This window comes from Euprymna scolopes, chromosome 25, assembly GCF_053919585.1.
Source record: "Euprymna scolopes isolate OS-2025 chromosome 25, ASM5391958v1, whole genome shotgun sequence".
Taxonomy (NCBI): domain Eukaryota; kingdom Metazoa; phylum Mollusca; class Cephalopoda; order Sepiida; family Sepiolidae; genus Euprymna; species Euprymna scolopes.
In genome coordinates, this window is record NC_136506.1 from 74,479,568 (window position 1) to 74,504,139 (window position 24,572).

Sequence of the window (24,572 nt, forward strand, 5' to 3'; positions counted from 1 at the left end):
TGGTTTAGTCTCCTGTAATTGGGTTTCAACCTCTGAAAGGTTATAACGTATACCCCTGATGTTGGAGAAGGAGACATGGTAGTAGGGGTCTACGTTGGAAGTTGGAGAACCGGGTTTAATCGTGTATTTTTTCTTGAAACTTGTCATGATGAAATTTTGGAATTTGTTGACTAGGTTTTAGCAATTTGTGGACTAGGTTTTAGCAATTTTCATATTTAGTCTTGAGAGACAATGTATACACCCTGTAAATGTAGCTGTGCATGTGAAGCAAGGGTTACAATCTCCAATCACACCTCTTCTGAATCAGCACTGCTTTAATCTAGTGGTCAGAAGTCCACGATATTGGAAACAATGCCGAGATAAGTGGAGAGCACATACAGCACCTGTAATTCATAAATGGTCAACCATTTAGTATTGACCATGCTCAAGTTGCTTAACTTCAGTGATTTAATAGAAACCAATGTATAAATGTGATTATGTTGTATTAAATATGATATAAATTACTTCATATAAACACTGTAACAAAGTTAAGCAACGTTGAGCCTGGCCAGTACCAGATGGGTGACCATTTGGGAAGGTTAAGCGCTGTATGTACCTTCTGGAAAAGTTGGGCGTGGGGCTAGCACCTTCACCCTGTAAAAAGAACTCCTTGCTACAAAAACATCTACAAAAGTTGTAGATGGCCTATGCCTCTCCAGGGGCTCAAGGGCTATGGTTCGTTTTTAAGAAAAGAAAAAAAAAAATGTATTTTTGAATTTTTTGTGCATATGTTTATATGTATTTGAATAGGATTCTATTTGTGTGTTTGTACATATATATTTTAAAAGTGTCTATTTTTAGAGCATTTATATCGACATTGGAAACTTTTGTGGTTGGGTCGTCCACAATTATAGCAAATAATTTTATTCTTTTTCTTGAAAATTACTTTTGGGGAACACGTTGCGGTGAAGTGCATAATTTGGAGGTGTCTGTTTTCGCGAAGCATTTTTGAACTTCAATAATATTGCTGGAGTCCCGGGCACGCCGTTAAATTGCGACCATTTCTATCTTACTAACCAAATTAACCAACTAATACCTAACATAATGTTTCCAGTTTTTGTTTTAAAAAAAATAAAATAAAAAATAAAAATGTATATTTGAATTTTTGTGCATATATGTATTTGAATAGGATTCTATTTGTGTGTTTTGTACATATATATTTGAAAAGTGTCTATTTTTATGTGCGTCAAAAAAAAAAACTCCATGTGATTTACAGAAAAAAAAAGATAGCTTTTTGCATACATTATACCAAGATATTAATTCTTTTTGACCAATGAGAATAAAGACAAATCCCCCCCCCCCCAAAAAAAACAATTATTTTATTGTTTTATTTTTATTTGTTCATTTGTTTGTTTTTATTTATTTATTTTTTTTTCTTTCCTTTTCTCAAGTCAAACCAAAATTGAATCTGAAAGGATTTTTCCATTATATAAAAAAGGGGGGGGTGTAAAATGTTTTGGACTCCTAATGGGGGGGAGGGGTTAGAGATTTATTTGCTGCTCACCTCAGCAAAATGTGGCACAAGGTGGGAAAGTGGGAAACCAGCAGGCTCCCCTAAAGGAGGGGCACTCCTGCAATTGTAAAAATTGCCTGAGTAACCCCGTCAACATTCCCCGGTAGGGGCGCCTCAGGCAGTAAGCTATAAACTTACCCCATCGGAAAGCCCAGTGGCAAGGCCTGGGAGGGTAGACCTCCTAGGTATTACCCAGGCGGCGTACCTCAGTCCGACAGGTGCTGGGCCGGTTCCCGGCCCCTCACCTGTCTGGCTGAGTGTCAAGAACGGATCCTTGACGAGTACTTCTACCCTGTCTCCCTGCAGCCGAAGCCGCAAGTAATGGGGGGGGGTATGACACCAATGACTTTGACAATCGTTTTTATAACCACCGGCTGTGCTAACCAACCAATGAAAATCTTCCAAAGTTACTATAAAAATTGTTGAATTTTAGATTCAATTAGTTCGCCGTTAACTACATCACAGACCACATTTGATTCTTGGCCGCCATCTTTGTTACTGGAAAACACTTTAGTCTCAGTATCGAGACTGCACTCTGTTCAACACTTAATAGAGGTTTCCTATCATGAGCTACATTATTACTACGGCTATGACTAGAGAATATTCTTTTCATTATTTTGACTCTCGAGTGTATATCAGTTAATCTATACGATTATAAAACTCAAATGACCTTGTAACGGGGGTTGTAACCCAACATCCGGTTTACGACTTCCAGTTGCGCATGCGTACTTAAATAAATAATCAACTCAACAATAAAATGTATTGTTTTACTGTGTACGTTTTCAGCGTCTCAATTGTTTTTTTTTGTTATTGTTTTTTTTTGTTTTGTTTTTTATTCGTGTTTAAATTAAGATATATCAATATTTGAATTTAACTTTAAGTATTATGGTATCTATTCAGTGCACATTTACCCATAAGTATGGCAAACTATTTATAATTCAGTGGTTGCAAGTTCTTTTTTTTTTTGTTTTTATTTTTTTCAAAATTAAACAATTATAAACAGAACAACTCATAGAAATCTATCTCTATTCTTTTTTTTATTTTAATATACTTTCATAGAAATGTTTCTGTTATGCCACAAAAAAACTATTTTCTTTGCATCACAAGTGTCACACTCGTACGTTAATTCTATAGCTAATATAACATTCTGACCCAACGAGTCACAGGTAGTCTAGTATCTTATATGTTTTTAGATAGTGATGTGGTTCTCGTTAACTGTCTGTGTCGGATATATACTCGAGTCAAAACAATGATAAGAATATTCTCTTGTTACAGCCCTAATTATTACGCAGCAAAATAAATCCTATAAAGCTTCAAACAGGATATCTTTGTAGATGTTAGTATTCACTATTTTTTTTTCTTTTGAGGCAACAGCAAATAATTATAGAAGTTAACTTTAAACATATTAAATCAAAATCTTCATTTGCAAGGTGGAGCGAGAAAATACTTTAAAATTAAACGAAAGAAAATCCCAGGCAATGTGAGATAGATAGTAGTATCTAAATCTATTTGGATGTGAAATGAATGCTTGAAATTAAATTATTAATTTCAGCGCTTGTTTATCCAATGCATTTCAGGTAAAAACATTACATTTGTATTTATCGTGTGTCATGGCAGAATTAGTATAAATTTAAAAAATTATGAATAATAATCCAGTAGATTTGCTAAATGTATTTTTAACAACAAAGAAGAAAAATCATCTACAATTGCGTTGGTTTTTAAAAATAGCAGATCCTTAATTGGTCAATTAATGTCAAGGGTTACCTCCCTTGTTTGTCATGCAGAATTTGTAGCACAACTCTTCCACAAATAATGATTCGATAAATTTTATATTTACTTGTAATTTTCTATTGGATCGTTTTCATAATTTTAAAAATTCATACTAATTTTACCATGACATGTAAGTACTTAATGTCGTCACCTAAAATGCATTGGTTTAAAAGATCGATATAAACAAGCACCTTAATTTCGTTTGCGCATATGATTTAGCTTCTTCTTTTTTTTATTTCATTGAACTGTTCTTTTCTCCTTTCAGATGGCGGAAAACGGACAGGAAGAAATGGACCCCACTATGGAAGATCAGCTCCTTGCTGATGAAGAATTAGGGGGCTCCAATGATGTCATGGAAAATGGCCACACAGAAGATTATCAAAAATTAATAGACCATGGCATTGATAAGAAAGTAGCTGATGAACTCATTAAAATTTATAAAACTGGTAAGTTATTTCAAAGCTTGCCATTCAACAACCTGGAAAATTAAATTATACATAGATTCCCCGTTCTTCCTTGATATAACACGGACTCGTAATAAAATTCTTTTTGTTTAAGGGGTTAACTTATATCAGTGGTTTCCAAGCGTTTTTACATAGTGGCACACCGAAAGTTATCTTGGCGTTTTTGGCTAGGATCAAAGTGTAGTATCTGTTCTGATACTACACTTCGCCTTTTCTGACCTCGATCAGTGTAGGAGAAATCCTTCTAGATTGAGGCAATTTTATTTTTGTTGCTATCCAGAGTTCCCCTTTTTGTAGAGCTGGATTTTCCCGACATTTAAAACTGACCTTGCGTCTAACTCTGCCCTGGTCAGGAGGCAAGTAAATAGGTATGTAGTGACACACCATTGAGCTCTTTAAATTTTCATGGCAAAAAATCAAAACCTTTTTTCATCTATAATATAAATCACACCTGTCTGTTTAAATGTAAAACGTTAATTCCTTCACCCTCAACTGGGCACTTTTCTACAAGGAGGGGTCGCTTTTTTTCGCCAATATTTTCAAGTCCTCCCCTCTTTTCGATTGACTAGCCTTAATTTAAACCTTCGCCACTTCCGGTTTGACGATGGACGCAACGGTAAAGACGTCACTTTTTTTTTTTTTTTTTTCGCGGTACGCCTGTCTGCCTACTACCACTTTTTTTTTTTTTTTTCTCTGCTCAACTCAACACAACTTCAAACACCCGAGCAACCAGGTTAGTTTGCAATAAAATAAAGTTTGGCTTGAAAGCTAGGTTGGTGTTAGTAGTGAAATATTTTTTCCCCTAACTTCAAATCATTGCTTCATTGACTGCACACAATATAAGTTGGAGAAGAAATGTGTGTATCATCAGTGAAATTACATTTCAAGCAATCATCACTATAAAAATTGATGAACTTTGTTTTTTTTTGTTTTTTGTTTTTTTTTTTTTCTCTTGTGAAGTTATACAATTGGTGTTGCCATCAACGCATTTTCTTTTTAGAAATTTATCTACAATTAAATAATGACGTGAATCTAAAGTTGAACAAAAAATATAAATCAAAGAATTTTTATCATATTCAAACATTGTTTCTGAATTTTTGAGATGAGGATTGATTATTCATATTTGGATTCATTGGACTACCATTCTCATCTTGAGTTTCATTTTCACGTTTTGAACGATGTAATCTCTGCTCCGATCTTTTTCAAGTGTATCTTGTCGAACTCGGGAACGTTTCTGTCAAACTTGGGAATTTGGACAGAATTCGAACAGAACCCTTTATTTACTTCACTAGAGTAGCATGCTCTTGTTTCATCCAATAGAGATCCTTAGTAATTCACAAGATACACCTGAAGAAGGTTGGATGTTACATCAACCGAAACATTGTGAAAATGACACTCAAGATGAGAACAGTAGTTCGATGAATCCAAAATTATACGAATATTCAATCATGTTTTTCCCCCAATTAAAACGTTAATTTATAATACTTAAATATCGGAAAAGAAATACTTACAAAGAATCTGTTGATATTGTAAACGAGATTATTGAGATAAAGTATATCAACACTTACAAATGTTTAGTATTGGAAAATTAAAAATATCTAACCATTTAAGCAAACAGTTTACCTAACGTTTTTTTTTTTGTTTATAAATTTAAAATCTAATCTCACATAAGTAATAATGTGTGAGTTAGTATTAATACAAACAATTCGACTTATAACGATATAAAAACATTTTTTCACCTATAATAGCATGTAATTTCAGTCTATAACCTCTTTGCAACATACTAATAATTATTCTATAACTCACTGTGCAGCGGCGTTTTTCGCCAATATTTTCAAAAGTCATCCCCCTCTTTTCGATTGGGTGAGAACCACCGATTTATATTATACTAGCGAGGGTACCCGGCATTGCCCGGATGTAGAGAGGTTGTATAGTACAATCAGAAAAGAAAAAAATAGACGCTGCCTGGATGGAGAAAGGTGTAAAAAAAATTTAAACCAACATTAAAATAATTCAGTTTTTGTTTTAAAAGGAAAAAAATCCCATTATGTAAGCCTCGAAATAAAAAAAAAAAAAAAAAAAAGAGTAGGCAGGCTGAAACCTGTAACACAAAGAAGGAAAAGGTGAAAAAAAGGGAAACCGCTTAATCTGCGCGGCCACGATGACCTACGACTTTGCTGCTGTTCAAATTAAGGTAATCATTGAAAACACGTATGATGACTTTGCAAAAATGTCAGCAAAAAAGCGACCCCCTCCTTGTACAAAACTGCCCAGTTGTGGGTGAAGGAATGAATGTTTTTGGCCAATTTTTCGATTTGTTATCCAAAACATCAAGCTTCCAAACGATACCAATCTGATCAGGATCAATTGCGTGTGTCGAAAGTTTTTGTGAGACACGCACATACACACACATATGCACATACATTTTGTTTTTTATATATATACTAGCGAGGGGTACCCCGCGTTGCCCGGGTGTTTGGAGGTGTGTGTGGTTTTGGGTAAATCAAAACGGGGGGGGGGGTTAAAATAAAAAAAAATGTTTTGGTAGGTAAGTATGAGGATCGAACCTGAACCCTTGAGGCAAAGTTGGAAATTAAAGTGTGAAAAAAAGCAGTGCAACGGTTTTAACCATTGGGCCACCGCGAGATGCTAACGGAAACATGTTTGAATTTATTTAATTACTTGGATTTGGCAGGTGCACGTTTTAATGACTTAATGAGGTCAAGTTTGACTGCGGGGTAGTATTTCATTTACTGCAGGAATGCTTTTTTTTATTTTTATTTTCCCAAGATGTTAGGAAAAAGACTAACCCACATGCAGCGAGCGACAAATGTTGAATATTTAGCTTCCCGAAGTCGAGCAAATTAAATAGACAGGCGAGCTCCGTTGTTAACTCTGAGATATTACGATTTCTATGTGATATAAAAAGTTTTAATAAGTTGTGAACCGACCGACCGCTTCTCTGAAAAAAGCCTTTTGTAGACATACAGAAAAAGCAAACACACACACATGCATACATTTTCGCTTTTATATTTATAGATATATATACTAGCGGGGTTGCCCGTGTGTTTGGAGGTGTGTAAAAGTGGGAAAAAAAGTTTTGGTAGGTAGCTAGGATCAAACACAAAGCCTTGACGCGAAGGTGGAAAAGGGGAAAAAAGAACTGGCATCTTACCGCTTGGCCAGGACGGGAGAGTAACTGAAAAGCGTTTGAATTTAACGATTAAAAACTTAAGTGACAGTTGCGTGAATTTAATGAGGTCAAACATCACACCATTGAAGGAATGAAATCCCACATGTAACTTTTACTGCGAGGCAGTTTTTTGGTTTTGTTTCCCCAAGATGTTGGGGGCAAAAGCCAGCTTCCCATAAAAAGGGGAGTGTCCAAATGAATAGTAATTGTGTGATATAAGGGGTTTCCTACACATCGATCAAACCTCATTGCTTTCTGGACGTTCCTGGCACAAAAGCCGGGAAATATGCCTCCGCTTCTGGATTAGTTTCGCTTTTATATGAAAAAGCCAAACAAACATGAGATGAGATGAAACAGCAAGATTTTTTGTAAAAGTCGATGTAAATAAATCTAGATGCAACGTGCGTTTGCAAATCGTAGATATTACAATATAGGGTGTATATAAAAAGTTCTAAAAAAATAGTAAACGAAGAGACCCGGCAAAAAAAGCCTTTGCTGGATATACAAAATTGCGCACTACTTTTGCGTTTTATATATATAGACTAGCGAGGTTGCCCGGGTGTTTGTAGGTGTAAAAGAAAGAAAAAAAGTTTTGGTAGGCAGGTAGGCTTGAACCTGAATCCTTAAGGCGAAAGCGGAAAAATAAGTCTGACACGTTACCACAACGCTAAGAAGGCAGAGATGTGAGAACGGTTGAAATTAAGCGATTAAAAATTTATGTGACAGATGTGTAAATTTAATGAGGTCAAACATCATGCCATAGTGAAATGAAACTTAACTTTGGCTGCAAGGAAGTTTTTTTTTTTTTTGGTTCTGTTTTGTTTCCCTAAGTTGTTGGGGGGGAAACCGGCTCCCCATAAAAAATGGGAGTGTCCAAATGAATAGCAATTGTCTGATATGACGGTTTTCACTGCATTGATCAAAGCTGTTTTGCTTTCTGGACGTCCCCTGCAGGGAAGCCGAGGAATTGCCTTCATGTCATCAGTTTCATTTTATTTATACTAAAAAGTGAACAAACACGCAACAATGGAATAACGCAAATTTTATAAAAGTCGGTCAAAATAAATCTAGACACGACGTCCCTTTGCAAATTGTAGATATTATGATCTAGTGGGTATATAAACAGTTCTGAGAAATAGTAAACCCCCCACCACCACCAGAAAACTCACCCTCCCCAAATGCCTTTGCTGGACATACAAAAATGCGCACTCCGCTTTTGCCTTTTATATATAGACTAGCAGGGCTACCCGGCGTTGCTCGGGACCGTATAAACAATGAAAAAACAAAAGCAGATATTGAACATATGTTTTATTCTTAGGGGAGAGGAATCTTTCATCTCAAGTTTTAGCGTTACAAACAAACATTTGTCTTTTATATATATAGATAATGACAGGTTTTTTTGGGGCCCCCCCCTCGAAGATAACTGATCAGTTGACCTACTTCTAGTGGTCCGTTTGACGTGAAATTTCGATATTTGTCATCCGGGTGATGGGGCTTCAATATGATACCAAATTTGTCAAGTTTGGTTCCGTCTTTCAAAAGTTTTAGCGTTACAAACAAACATACATACATACACACAGACGTTTGGCTTTTATATATATAGATTTTTTTTAGTCTGTCCGTTCCACTTTTTCTCAGAAACTACTCTGAAAATTAGTAAATTTTTTGCTTGTTACTTCACTTTCTTTTTCACCTGAATGACAACTATGCATATCAGTAATAGCCTTCCCTATAGATTGAATAAGTGTGATGCAGGGTTGGAATTGTGAGTTTTGTTTTTTTGTTGTTTTTTTATCCAGAAAAAGTGTATTTCTGCTTAAATTGCTAATCTTCGCACTCTGTGTCCCATATGAGTTTTGCACCTTTTTGAGTGAAATCAGTTTTTATTAATAAGATCAAACATTGTTTTTAGCCAGATTGCTAGAGCCTTACCTCCTTATTTTTTTTTTCATCACTATTTGGCTGTTTTTTTTTTGTGTATGTTTTTTTTCTTTATCTTTTTTATTTTTCTGTTTTTCTCTCTTCCTTGTCTTGCCTTTCTTTACTGTTAAGTTTTGTCTGAAAATTGAAAATGTTAATTTGGCCATAAAAGGTCAAACTTCAAACAATTCATGGAGGAAGTAAGACGGTTTTTGTTCATTAAAGAATTACTTCCTGTCTCTTTCCCTCTATTCTCACTCAATCTTTCTAAATTTTCAATTTTTTTAGTTGAAACTGATCAGTTCTTCCCACCCCGTAAGCATGGTCAGATAGAAGTCTGTATTATTTCGGGAAAATTGTCCTTTCTTGACTTTCATTCAGCCATGCATATGGGACTGTTGTAGATGTTACTGGTTTCACAGAAATTAAAATAATCTGGAATTAATTTTATTTTGTTTTTAAAATCTATCATTATTATTTAAACTTATAATGTAGAATATTCAATATTTTATTTATTCTAATTTCATTTTTTTCTGCGTATTTATAAGTTAATTTTTTTCTGCGTTCTTATTTAGACTTGATATATGTAAATTTAAATATTTAAAGGGAGACAACTTTGTCAGTGATTAAAGGGTGATAATTTGACATGATTAACCAATTAATGTGTGCGTTTCTTTATAAATAAAAATAAAAAAAACATGCTCTCGCCATGCTCATTGATGAATTCTAGAAAGTATTTTACATGCAAATCAATAAAATTAATAGAATTTCCTATGTACCCTCACTAGTTTATAATAAATACTCTAAACAACTTTTTCTTTTTCTTATATTAACATAATTTTAACTGTTTATGCCTACTAGCACGAGACACAAGTTCTTGCTGTCTCTTATTCTCTATTTGAGCAATCTCTGTTATTTCAAACCGATTCATGTCACTTTGGCAATCTGGGCCTGTCAGTCTGAGGCATCTGAAATAATTCTTGTGGTATTATTTGAAATAAAAATAAAATGGTTTTGATCTCAACTTTGAGTTGTAAAAGTATGGAATCGAAAGGTTGACCTTTAAAAAAAAAAAATACTTGCCAAAAAATAAGTTCTTTATTTTTTTCTTTTTCCCAACCCCTTTAAAAATATAAAAGAAAAATAATGGTTCTTATACATAATTCAACCTAATTTACAAAAAAAAAAAAAAAAAATACAGAAAAATTTTTGATGTACCTGTCATGGAGCAAAAAGAAAATGTTATATTCCAAAAATTGATCAAGTAGGTTGTGTGTGTGTGTGTGTGTGTGTGTGTGTGTGTGTGTGTGTGTGTGTGTGTGTGTGTGTGTGTGTGTGTGTGTGTGTGTGTGTGTGCGCGCGCACACAATCGTTTTATTTGTACAGTTTAATAGTATATGGTAGGCATTACAAGATTGAGTTTGATCTCGGTAGTTTGAATGTAGTTATCTCCCTTTATTTTATTTAGTACCTATTTACTATGCCTCCTCACGGGACAGAGTTAGACACCAGGGTCGTTTTTTTAACGTGGAGAAAAGGTACAAAAATTAAAATTGTCTCAGTCGTGAAGGATTTCTCCTCCACCGAAAGAGAACCAGACATGGAAGTGCAGCATCTGAAGAACAGATACTACACTTTGATCTTGACCAAAAGGCCAAGAATATCAAAACCCTGTTTTTGCTACCTCATAGAATTTGATTTTTCAAATATGAAATTTTCATTGTGATGAGTACGTACATCATAAACATTTTTCTGTATGTTTTTTTTTTAATCTTAATGCATATAAATATGTATAGTAATGAATAGTAAAATATGAATATAGTAAGATAAAAATCTAAAAATAAAATAGGTTTAAGGCTCCTGAAATTATCTGCAAGGACCCGTGGCAAAGTAGTACTTGGTAAAATTTGGTTGCGAATTACATTCTTCTGGAGGTTGATGGTTTGATCCTTAGTGCGGGTGGTCTTGGATATGATCTAAAACTATATCCGATGGTGAGGTCCCAGCTTGCGGGCCTTGGAGTGTGGAGCCACCCTTTAATTGCCATTGCTCCCAGGTCTACTCTGACCCGGAGTGGTAGTACATGTTAGGGTCCCAACTATAGGTTAAATAGAATCCGACTTAAAAAACAAATATACCTCATTAAAAATCGTTCCTCAAAATAACTAGATTCGGTATTAAATAACCTGAAAAAGGTTGATATGCCGTAAAACAAAAACAGCCAAACCAAACCTCAGTGCGGGTGACACTGAAAATATAATTGCAAATTACTCAGGACTTCTACCCAGTCATGGCTGATGGAACGAGAGCATGAATAAAGGATTCCGTTCAAAATTCCATACAGATTCCCAAGATTTCATAGCTCAAAAAGATACACCTGGAGAAGATCAGGTTACATTGATGAGAACATTGCGAAAATGATTCTCAAACTTTATTTCTTATCCTACAGATAATTTTTCTTCCACAATAAATTTTCAAATTCTGAAAGTTCAGGAAAAAAAGTGTATTTTAAAGAAACTCCTTTCGAAGTACAATTTAGATGTTGAAAATCCTTGCTACGACCAAAACTATAAAATGGAGTGTTTTGACTCTTGCATGGATCAAATTCCAAAACCAATTTTAAAATTAGGGGAGGGGAGGTAAGTCTATTACCATTCGTAAATCATATTTATGCCAGAAGAAATTCATCAGATCATTTATAGGTATATTAATTCATGTGTCCACATAAAATGTTATACGGCTATGTTTTATCAATTTTCAGTATTTACTTAGTATTCAATATGCGAGTAGTTAGTAAGTTCTGAAAATATATTGCAATTAAGGTACATAGAATTTTCCATGTTTCATATACCTATAAATAGATAATAAATTGAAGTGAAATGGCAAACGACTGTATCCACAGAATAGCGTCTTCATGGAATAACAATACATAAAATTATATATTTAAAAAAAAATGTACTCTAAGTGTTAAAATATGCTCCACTGACACACTCACCAAACAAAATAGAGGTGTGTTATCCTATACAAAACAATAAAATAGGAAATAATAGTCAGCTGAACCTATGTTTGAGTGAAGGCTGGACATGGGCTAATGGAAACATTAATACATGAGTAGGAATAAAAATGAATTTGAAAGTTTAGCTAAACTAAGCACTAATTGTGTATATGTATAAAAACATAAGTTAACATTAATACTATGTATTTTGTCCTGACCATCTATATCTATCTATCATATATATATATATATATATATATATATATATATATATATATATATATAAATATATATATATATATATATATATATAAACAAAACGAGCGAGTCTTTGTATGCCCGGCGGGGGGGGGGGTACTATTGCTTAGAACTTTTTATATACCATGTAGATCATAATATGTATGAATTGTGAACGCGCGTCGCGGTTAGATTTATTTACGTCGACTTTTACAAAATTATTGCTATTTCGGTTTCTGGCATGTTGCTTGGGCCTTTTCGTATAAAAGCGAAACTGATGTGAAACTAAGGCGCAGTTCTCGGCCTACGCGCCGGGAGCGTCTAGAAAGCAATGGACATTTGATCAATGTCGGTGAAAAACGTCATATCAGACAATTGCTTTCATTTGGACACTCCCCCTAATAAAGAGGGAACTGGTTTTCCCCAACACGTTGGGAAACAAAACCAGACAAAGTTGGGTAAAAACAAACCCAAAAGAACTATCCCACAGTTAAAATTAAGTGCAGAACTTAATTTCCTTTGACCTAATTAAATTCGCTGCACACCTGCCACTTGTGCGTTTATAAACGTTTAATTGAAATTGTTTTAAGTTACCGCTTGCCCACGAAGGAAAAGTAAGTTAAGTTCGCCTCAATGTTCCGGGTTTGATCCTACCTACCTACCTACCAAAACTTTATTTTATTTTATTTTATTTTATTTTTTTCCTGATTTTTTAAACAAGTTTTTTTTTTTTATTTTACTTTTTCTTCTTTTTACATCATGTTTGCTGGGGTTTTTTTCTGGGGGGAGGGTCCAATTTTTTAAAAGAAGTTTAACATAGGGTTTGGATCCCCCCCCCCCCCCAATACACACACTTACAAACTCTCGGGCACCCATGCTAGTCTATAATATAAATCTTACCTGTCTGTTTAAATGTATGTATGTCTGCTTAAAACTTTCGACAGAGGTAACAGATTGTTACAAGATTGGTATCGTTTTGAAGCTGAACCCTTCGGACAACAAATATCGAAAAATTGGCTAAAAATATTAATTCCTTCGCTCTCAACCGGGCAATTTTCTACAGGAAGGAGTCGACTTTTTTGCCGAAGCCCTAAGGTGAAGTTTGAAAATAAAATTGGGCAGCCAGAATGAGTTAGTGAACGATGTTTGAATTTATTTAAGTAAGAACCAAATTGACAGGTGCGCGCCCGGAAGTCGTCGATCGTTACGACGACGACGTAGGTTTGTTTGTTATAAGCGAAGTACAAAAAAAAAAAACGTTTTAATTAAGCGGTTGGGTGGGGTAATCAAAACATCGGGAAAAAACACAAAAAAAAACTAACGTAAGGCAAACGAACGATGAAAACAGAAAAACGAACACGTGAAAAATGGCTTAAATAAGCCTGTTTCGATATTAAAATTAAAAAAATCGGTGGGTACCTGGGTGTGCGGTTGGGGGTGGATAAGCAAAGTAAAAAGAAAAACAGAAAAACAAACGTTACGTGAAAAATGGCTTAAATAACACTGGTTCAATATTTAAATTTAAAAAATCAAAAAAAAGACATCTCACACCACGATTCGAACCCAAAACGTTTAGATAACGAACCAACTCACTAATCAACTGACCTAACGCGACGTGCATGAAATTTGCTCAGTTTTTCAACTATATTAAATAAATCAGGTCATGACGTCATCTGCCGCATGCGTAGATCCGCACGTCGTCACGATAAGACAGTTTTTGTTGACACCCCCCATCCCACCCCCGTCGAAAATTGTTGATTTTGGGGTGAAAAAAATGAACGTTTTTGGCCAATTTTTCGATATTTTTCAAGCGAAGGATGGGGCTTCGATATGATACCGAGTTTGAATTATCGTCACGTCTGTCGAAAGTTTTTAGCAGACACACAAATATACACACATACATACATACATTTTCGCTTTTATATATATAGACTAGTGAGGGGTACCCGGCGTTACCCGGGTGTTTGGAGGTGTGTGTGTGGAAACTCCGGGGGTGGGGATTAAAAAAAAAAGTATGAGGATCGAACCCGAACCGTTGAGGCAAAGTTGTAAATTAAAGTGTGAAAAAAAAAAAACATGCGACGTTAACCATTGCCCCCACCGTGAGATGCTAACGGAAGCACGTTTGAATTTATTTAATTACTTGGATTTGGCAGGTGCCCGTTTTAATGAGTTAATGAGGTCAAATTTGACTGCGGGATAGTATTTACTGCTGAACGCTTCCCCCCCCCCCCCCATGTTATAGGAAAAGGACTAACCCACATGTGGCAAGCAACAAATGTTGAATATTTATCTTCCCAAAATCGAGCAAATTAAATAGACAAGCAATCTTCGTTGTTAACTGTGAGATATTACGATTTCTATGTGATATAAAAAGTTGTGAACCGACCAACAGCTTCTCTGAAAAAAGCCTTTTGTAGACATACAGAAAAGGCAAACACACACACACACACATACATACATTTTCGCTTTATATTTATAGATTTTATGTAAACTTCTTTCCAGTTAACGAAAGAAAAAACATTAAGAAATTTACGTGCAGTGTTTGAGCCTACAGGCCACATCCTTGGGGAAAAAAAACCCCAAAAAACTATCAACTTACCCACAGTAGAATTTTCAAGGCCCATTGTTCTATCATTGTTGCTAAGCAACAACATGGGAAAAATAGCTTTACCGATGATAAATTAAAATAACGATTTCAATTATCAGTAATTATCAGGGGGTATTCTGAGACAAAACTTAAGATCACTCCCAAACTTATACACTAAAGTTTTGTAAATTTTAAAAATCTGTTCGGCCGTTTCAGAGTCTATAAGGAATGAACTTATACACACAAAGTTGCATTTATATAATTGTGGAGATATATATGTATATGTATGATTGTATCGTTTCCTAGGTATAAATCCACTAAAACTCTGGTGTTTATCAAAAAGTGCTCAATGACGAGCCAAGCATAATTATAGCATATTTATTCAGCCAAACATAATTGGCTACATAACTCCTTTAGAGAAGCAGCATTTTCAGGCCAGATTTTATTTCTTATGAAACCAACTTTTCAATAGTTTTTATTTTATACAAAATTTTTCATTTAAATCATAGTAAAGAAATGTATTGAGAAAGGGGTTGAAAGGGAAGGGCTTAAAATCTAGGAGGCTATATCTATAAAAGTGAATGTGTCTGTCTGTCTGTGTGTGTGTGTACATTTCCCTATGCAATAACTCTGTCAATTTTTAGTCTACAGTATCGAAATTTGATATACAGGGTACTGAGATTTGGGAAAATCTACGTGATCGGTTTTCGGCCAGAAATTTGGCTGTTAAGGGGTCAAAGTTACAAAATTTTGACCTTCGAGAACTCTACCGCACTCCTCCGACAATTTTGGGTCTAAACACTTGAAATTTTAGATATAGGTTCTTTGGACATGGATCTAACTTAATAACTTGATTTGAGCCCAAAACAAAGGTTAAGGGGTCATAATAGGGGTCAAAGTTTAAAAAAATTGACCTTTTTTTTTTTTTTTTTTTTTTTGCTCAGCATACACCTCCAAACACCCGGGCAACGCCAGGCTGAAATGCTAGTATATCTATAAAAGTGAACCTGTCTGTCTGTGTACAGTTCCCTACGAAATAGCTTTGTCAATTTTAAGTCTACAGACTCGAAATTTGATATATAGGATACTGAGATTTGGGAAAATCTTTATAATCCGGTTTCGCCCAGAAATTTGGCTGTTAAGAGGTCAAAGTTCGACGATTTGACCTTTGAGAACTTTACCAAACTCCTACGCCAATTTTGGGACTAAACACTTGACGTTTTGGATAAAGGTTCCTTGGGTATACATCTTACTTATTAACTTGATTTGACCCCAAATCTATAAATGTTAAGGGGTCATAATAGAGGTCAAAATTAAAAAAAATTGACCATAGTTTTTGCTCAACATACACCTCCAAACACCGGGCAACGCCAGGCTGAAATGCTAGCATATCTGTGAAAGTGTCTGTGTGTTTGTGTGTCTGTCTCTCTGCCCGTCTGTGTACATTTCCCTACGCAATAACTCTGTCAATTTTCAGTCTACAAACTCGAAATTTGATATACAGGGTATGAAGATTTGGGAAAAATCTTTGTAATCCGTTTCCGCCCAGAAATTTGGCTGTTAAGAGGTCAAAATTCAACGATTTGACCTTTGAGAACTCTACCAAACTTCTCTGCCAATTTTGGATATAAACAATTGAAATTTTAGATATAGGTTCCTTGGACATGGGACTAACTTAATAACTTGATTTGAGCCCAAAACAATAAATTTTAAGGGGTCATAATAGGGGTCAAAGTTTTTTTTAAAAAAATTGATCTCTGCGGTCTCTATCAAATTACTCGGACAATTTTTGGTCTAAACATTTGAAATTTTACATAAAGGATATTCAGAGATAGGGCAAGCTTTTTAATCGGTTTGGGTCGAAAATTTTTAGTTACCAATATATAAATGTATGTATGTATGTTTGCATGTCTGCCTAAAACTTTCGACAGAAGCGTCAAATTTTTACTAGATCAGTATTGTTTTAAAGTTCGACTTTCAGACGACAAATATCGAAAAATTGGCTAAAAACATTAATATCTTCACCTTCAATTGGGCACTTTTCTACAGTGGGGGGGTCACTTTTTTTTCGCTGATATTTTCGAAAGCCATCCTGTCCTTTCGATTGTCTAGCCTTAATTTACACCAACGTCGCTTCCGGTTTGGCGGTGGTCGTAACAGCAAAGACGTAAGGTTTTTTCCCTGTTCTTTTCCTCCTTTGCTGTATGGGTTCGAGCCTGCCTTCCTACTACCACTTTTTCTTTTTTGCTCAATATACTCCTTCAAACACCCGGGCAACGCCGGGCTGAAATGCTAGCATATATATATATATATATATATATATATATATATATATATATATATATATATAGTAATTTATAAAATATATATGGCGATTAAGCTACACTGAATATTCTGCGTTTCATCCACTATAGGATTCGTCAGGCTTATGCGCGAATTCTGTGGTTGCTTCTTGTTTTTATATGTTGAGGATTTCTAGTTAGCCAATCAGCTTTCTAGTATCCACCGCGCCCCTTCCTATCAGCCAATGGGCATGCATTTTATCGAACAAAGGATCTGTTTTAGAACTAGGTTAGTGGTTTAAGGTAGACGTTTTCCTTCCTTTTTTTTTTATATATATATATATAAATATACCTATGTGTACACACACACACATGCACATATATATATATATATATATAAAAAATGTTTATTTAATTTATTTATTTGTTTGTTTTCTATTGTTATTGTTAGTTTTAAAGCTATTTTGTATCGCTATCCTAGAGTAAGTTTTATTTTGTGAACACAGTTGTTTGCTATTTCTCATCTACAGTTTAATAGAATTTGAGGTTCTTTAAAGTACAGGATAACAAATTTTTCATGGAGGCATAATTTACATGGGTCGTCTAAATGTATGCACGTGGTAGCTTGTCTCATTATTTTCCATTCGACTACCGGCGAATGTCCGCTTTCTTTGAGTTCCCAGTATTTATTCGCTGGTGTTGTTTTTATACAGTGTTTTTTATTTTTGAATGTGCTTTTGTGGCCATAGTATCGGGTTTTGAAATCTAAGGAAGTCATGCCTATGTAATATTTCTTGTTATTCGGGTTTTCTTTCGCAAATATTGTTGCTTGATAAACTACGCTTTTTGTTAGGCATTTATTTTGGACTGGGCAAAGTGTGCGGTGTCTACAATTGCATTTATCTTGTTTTATAAATTACTAACTAGCTCTACCTACGTATTGAGCACTTTTGAAGTAAATACGTAAAGTTTACGCATAAATCTATACTTTCGTATATTAGGTTTATGTGAGTAAATGAAGTAGTTATATATATATATATATATATATATTCAAAAAAAAAAATTTGTTTTAATAATTTAATAACACACTTGGTATGTAGATTCAATTATTCCCCTCCAAAACACACACACACACAACATAAATTAGATAAACAATATAGGTTTTATTTCATTTGCCATCAAGGTATTAACTTCGATATAACTTCAAAATAACGTTACCAGTTCATACTGTTTTCAAGAGATTTGAAACGCCCCTCATTTGACAAAGAGGATTTTCCTCAAAATATGTTATGGACCACAGTCACACATTAGACCGCTGCGTGAAAGTTTTCACTTAAGATTTATTCTGGTTAACCCTTGGACTACGATGGTATTTTCACACACATTGCCTACGAGCAGTGTAAATTTTTTCACATCACATAAAATCAAGTCTAGGGTGTTTGAAAAAGTTTTTTTTTTTTTTTTTTTTTTTTTAATCAATACAAACATTAAAACATGGGTTTCATTCATTGATTAATGCAGTTAGGGCAAAGAAGAATTCCATAGTCCTTGTAGAGACTATTGTTGCAGTTGTTTGTAATAGAAAACTAGGTGTTAAAAAACTAACAGCCAGCGTAGCCTAAGGGTTGAAATAAAAAAAGAATTTAATTAAAAAATATATAGATGTATATGAATTTACACAAAAAACTCGTTTTTATCTTCCCTTCTCAACACTGACAACTTTTCCATTTCTTGCAACATGATAGCCTTCTAATACATCTAAGAATATTTCTATCATACGTCATTAGTTATCATTCCAAAGACCAAAAGATGTAATTAATTAATTCATACGTCTTTATTAGTTTTTTTTTGTTTTTTTTTTCCATGCAGACGCCTGAGTTTTTCTTAAATTGGGTCTTACATGCGTTTCTATAAATAGCGGAAAATCACTAAATATTTCTATCAGATAAATGGATGTTCCTCAAAAACTATTAGAAAGTTTATATAATATGAAAAAGTAAATGGAGATATGTAAAGTCAGCTAAAACATAAATTTAAAAAAACTTATATACTTAAACTAAGTACTATATATATATATATATATATATATATATATATATATATATATATATATATATATATATATAAGCAAAAATGTGTGTTAGTGTGTGGGCATTTTTGTGTATGTCCGTCAAAGGCTTTTTTCACCGGGCTTCTCCGTTGGCTCATTCCTTAAAACTTTTTATATAATGTCTAAATCATAATATCTACAACTTAAGAATGAGGGTCGCGGCTATCTTTAATTTGCCCGACTTTTACAAGCTATTTTCGTCTTTGTTACGCTTTTCAGTATAAAAAAAACCGATGATGGGGCGGGGGAAACAGAAACTGGCTTGTACCAGTAAAATATATAGGCCACTATGAAATAATTGGGATCATTAAAGAAGAGCAAATAATCTATCTATCGCAAAAACTTTCAACAGATGCGACAAACACTCACAAAATAAGTATTATTTGAAAGCTCAGACTCTCTGATGACAAATATCTGAAAATTGTCTAAAAACATTCATTCTTTGACTATTAACTGGGCCGTTTTTTTACAAGGAGGAGTCACTTTTTTCGGCAACATTTTTGCAAAGTCATTCACAACTTGCAAAGAATAAGCTTAATTTGAACGTTGTATGTCACGGTGGCTGCGGTGACTAAACCGGTCACTTTTTTTTTTACTTTTCTTCTCAGCGTTACAGGTTCGAGTCTGCCTGCTTCTTACTACTTTTTTTTTTTTTTTTTTTTTTTTTTTTTGCACTTGCATGGGTACTCGCTGCTATTTTCATTTTTTTTAGGGGGTTTTGTAACGGTTTTAGGACTCTGTTGATCAATACCCTTACCATAAAACCTCCACACCCAGGCAACGGCGGGTACCCCCGCTAGTCTATTATATAAAAGGCAAATTGTGTGTTAGTATGTGTTTGTCTGTGTCTTTGTATGTCTGCCAAAAACTTTTGACACCCACAACAAACACTGACAAAATTGGTATCATTAGAAAGATCAATCTCTCAGATGACAAATATCAAATAATTGGTCAAAAAGATTAATTCTTTAACCTTTTTTTTTTTTTTTTTTTTTTTTTTTTAAGGAGGGAGGTCAGTTTTTTGTTAACATTTTTGCAGCTATTAATGCCTCACAATCTCAATGTACATTTAAAAGCCGTTAGTTTGAAGGCCTATGATTTCACAAGTGCACCGTGGCAGTCAGTTAACATGTTTGTTTTTTTTTTTCACCTCCTTCTCCTCTTTCGTGTTACAGGTTCAAGCCTGGTTACTGCAGCTAAATTTTTTTGGCCACACGGGCACTCGCTATTTTTTTTTTTTTTTTTTTTTTAGGGCTAGGGGTGGTTGCCCAGTAATTATTATACTACCTCTCCACACCCCGGCAACGCCAGGTACGCATGCTAGTTAAAGGAGGAGAAAATAGGGAAGATATAGAAGAAAGAAGGAAAGTAGATAGAAACAGTAACTAGAGGATACAAAAGTACATATATAAATAGATTATATTTCTGTGGAAATATTTCTTCAATTATATTTCACCTTTTTTATATACGAATCCTTAATTTATGAAGCTCAATGTAAATGTAGGGCATATACCAAACATGTCAAAAGATAAAATAAAAGGTAATTGCAAGTTGTCTTCCAATTTTCAGATTTTGTAATCATGATGTCTAAATGCATTTTATTTTCTTTTAATGGATTGATTGTTGCTTTTTCATCTGACGAGTTGAGGGCAGAATAGATTCATTGATTGATATAATGATTAAATGAATGATTTTGCGCTACGAAACAGTTGCTGTCAAGAATTGTGATTGTCAACATAATGAAATAAATTGTAAGATGGTCAACATCATGAAATTTAGAATATAGACTTTCGTCATTTGTAATATAAATTATATATGTCTGTGGATTATATTTTAAACTAGCTGTACCCGACCACGCGTTGCTGTGGCTGAAATCTAACAAAACATAATGGGCAAAATGTATGATTCTTATGTTCATGTTTTCAGTACCCGTGGATATTGCTTTTGCCATGTCGTAGTACTGAAAATATCCAAAATGCACGCAAAACGATAATGTATAAGTTAATAATTAAAGGGAATATTTTTGCGCAGGAAATAGAAATGAAACTTATTTCTCATGTATTTACGGCAAATGTCTTTCACATGACAAAACAGAAATGGCTGCCGAAAGCATTTGTTTTGTTGAATCCTAGAATGCATAAGTTAACAATAAATGTAACTTGTTATAATAGTGTTTCTAAATACAAATCAACTCTTTATAATAACAAATAAACAGTCTTATCGGATCAAGACTTCAATAGACCAAAAATGTAAGTAGGTATAATTGTGTTTTTAAATATAATCAACCTTTTGCCTGTATGATCTCGTTACAATAACAAAGCACCTTTTGTAACAGCCGACCCGTACAATGAAGACCCCCCCCCCCACATAATTTGACCTGAAAGTAACGGGAAAAGAATAGCAAGACAGAAATTTAAAAAAAAAAAATACTGAAAATTTACTGATTAGATAGATATTCAATTATCTAAATAGAACTGGCAGTTTGTAATGTTTATTTATTATTTTTTTGTTATTATATTTTCACCCCAAACAAGGCACATTGCCACTTTGGTGTAGGGGGCTACTATCAGGGGCAACAACTACTAGGGTACTATGTAGGGATTTGGGCAGCCAGATTTCTGTTCATGTTACACTTGAACTTCTGCACTTCAGTATAGTTGGGGAAGCAGGGACCTGGAATGGAATTCCAATGATCTTTTATATCTAGGAATCTCTACTGTGTGGGGGTGGGATTTAGCTGCCTGTTGGGTTTGTCGAGGGTGTTTACATCGTGGGGGCACAAGTGATTGCAGTTCGTCAGAGCATTCACCATTAAAATACTCGTAGAACAGGCAGAGGGATGCAACGTTTCGTGGATGGGACAGAGGCTGAAGCTTAGATACCAGTTCAGAGCCTATCAGATTTGCGACTCTCTTTTGAACCTTGTCAAGGAGCAAGAGACTAGTAGCAGATGCACCGGCCCAATATGACAGCAATACTCTATACATGGGCGAATGGTGGCCTTATAGAGGTACAGGATACTTTCGGGTGTCAGTAGTTTTCTAGCATGGTAGATAGAGCCCACCTTCCTTGCAGCGGGCCTAGCAATGCCTTCAATGTAATTGTTCCAACTCATGTTTCCTGTGAATGTTAGGCCAAGGAATTTGAAAGATGTACTCTCAGATAAAGAGTCGTTGGCCATTGCTATTGGTGGTAGAGAAGGCTTCTTGTAATTATTGAAGGAAACAAGTTTAGTCTTGGCAGCATTGAACGTGACCATCCATTTTTGTCTCCATTCCACTACAGATTGGAGGTCATCCTCTAGTGTTTCTGCCATTTCTTTAGATACATGTGCATTTGTTTTCCTGTTGTGCCTGTTATAGAGTGTGGTGTCATCAGCATATATACCCATCTCGGAGGCAATTTTGTCGGGGAGGTCATTTATGAATACCAGGAACAGTAGAGGTCCAAGGATAGACCCCTGGGGCACTTCTGCATTTATATCATATTGTTTAGATGTACGACCATCAAGGACAACCTGGATTTTTCTCTAATCTAAGAAGGATTTAATTATGTTAAGTATTCTACCAGTGATACCGTATGATCTAATTTTCCTGAAGGGACCCTCATGCCATCTCCTGTCAAAAGCCTTAGATATATCTAGAACTACCGCTCTACCCTAGATTACAGTTAGGATGTCTGCTGTGGAATGGGCTTGTATAAATCCATATTGTTGGTCAGTCAGAAGTTTAGCATCTGTAAGGTGATGGACTAGAGCATGGTTAATTAAGGTCTCAAATATTTTGGCAAAAAGTGGGAGGAGGCTAATGGGTCGATAATTTAATGGGTCAGTTCTTTCGCCTTGAATACTGCTACCACAGAAGCAGTTTTCCAACAGCCCGGAAAGCAAGATTCATTAAGGCATTTGTTGTAGAGTTTGGAGAGAACTGGAGCTACTTCGGCTGAGCATTTTTTTAATAGCACAGCTGGGATGAGATCGGGTCCATATGCTTTTGAAGTGTCAAGGTTTTTTATGATATCATGCACCTGAGCAGGGGTGATTTTCAGATCGTTTAGCGTGGCGTCTGTCCGCATAGGAAAGTCAGGTAAGGGGTGGTTGAGAGGGTCCAGTGTGGAGTTTGAGGCAAACCGACGGGCAAGCATGTTAGCCTTCTCGGTTGCTGAGCAAACAACCTCATGATTGTTGGTTAGTGGGGTAATTGTTGATTGCCCATTATTTACTACACTGTTGTAGATTTTCCAGAAGTCACGAGTTCCTAATTTTTGTGCTTCGATGTGTTTTTTAGTGGTTTTAGTAAATTCTCTCTTAGCTGTCGCTATTTCTTTCTTAACGTTACTTCTAGCTTCTATATACTTCTGTCTGTTTGAACTGGACTTATGTCAGTTAAATCTGCGGTATGCATGCTGCCTTTGAGCAATGGCAGTTGCGCAAGTCGAAGTAAACCATTGGGGAGAATGGAGCTTGCTATAAAATTTCCGCATAGGAACATGTGCTTCAATTTAAGTTTTAAACCATTCAGTGGTCTCATTTGCGCACTGTTCAACAGGAAGAGAAAAAATATTTTCCCATGGGGCATCTCTGATAAGATCTCTGATGGCTTCCCAGTCAGCCTTTTTGTAATATCTCGTTGTTTTGAGAACTGGCTCTTCAGTTTTGGCTCTAGAGTTTAGGGTGATTTCAACCATTATCATGTAAGATCGGCGTTCCCAAGTGGGCTGTCGGCATTCGTTATACAATCATCGGGAACTGTGGTAAAAAATTAACATCTAATAAATGTTTATGCAAAGTATTTCAAAGCAAAAGTTGTTTTTCTTTGGTAATGCATGCTGACAAGAACACATGCGCATGACAAGAACACAAGCACACAGAAACATGTAAATGTAAACAAAGTAACAGGCCAAAAATATATTTTTTTAAAAAAAGTTTTTAAATCTAAATATATTGTAAGTTTACCAAATATCTATATTAAATTTTCTCCGGAGAAATTGCAGTGCGATAACATTTAATATATCTGATTGCAAAGCATATAAAAACAAAAGTTGTGTTTTTTATTTACGTACACAAGCTAAATCGAACACGATAATGGGCATGTAAATTTATTGGAGCTCTAAGTATGTGGACATATTTTTCTCCGTAAAAGTTTTGTGAAATATTTTTATGCATTTAATATTTTTTTCTGTGTTGCAATAGTTATAAAAACATGTTGTAGCTTTTGTATCAGGCCCATCGCTGGGCCAAATAATGTTTCTTAGTGACACCGTTTTTTTTTTCTTTTGTTTTTTTTTATTTTAATAACTGTTTGTTTATATAGAGATTAGAATGAGTATATTCAGAGTTCAGCCAATGAGAATTGCCAGAATTTTAGAAGGGAGAAATTATTGTTTTTGAATTGGGAAATGGAAAGATAATGGTATGTCTATAAGTTTATGATTCAGTTACGAAGGGTGCCAGGAAAATA

General features: G+C 34.8%; 1 protein-coding gene and 1 pseudogene across 2 annotated transcripts in view; one reads left to right on the forward strand and one right to left on the reverse strand.

Annotated features, from left to right (window-relative positions):
- LOC145247434 (heterogeneous nuclear ribonucleoprotein Q-like) overlaps positions 1-24,572 on the forward strand; it is a 110,286-nt gene that overhangs the window by 44,157 nt on the left and 41,557 nt on the right. For both annotated transcript variants that reach the window (XM_080109198.1, XM_080109197.1), the window contains exon 2: positions 3,588-3,768. In XM_080109198.1, coding sequence (XP_079965324.1) covers positions 3,588-3,768 — 181 coding nt within the window. The remainder of the gene's footprint in view (positions 1-3,587; positions 3,769-24,572) is intronic.
- Positions 10,433-10,563, reverse strand: LOC145247690 (U2 spliceosomal RNA; annotated as a pseudogene).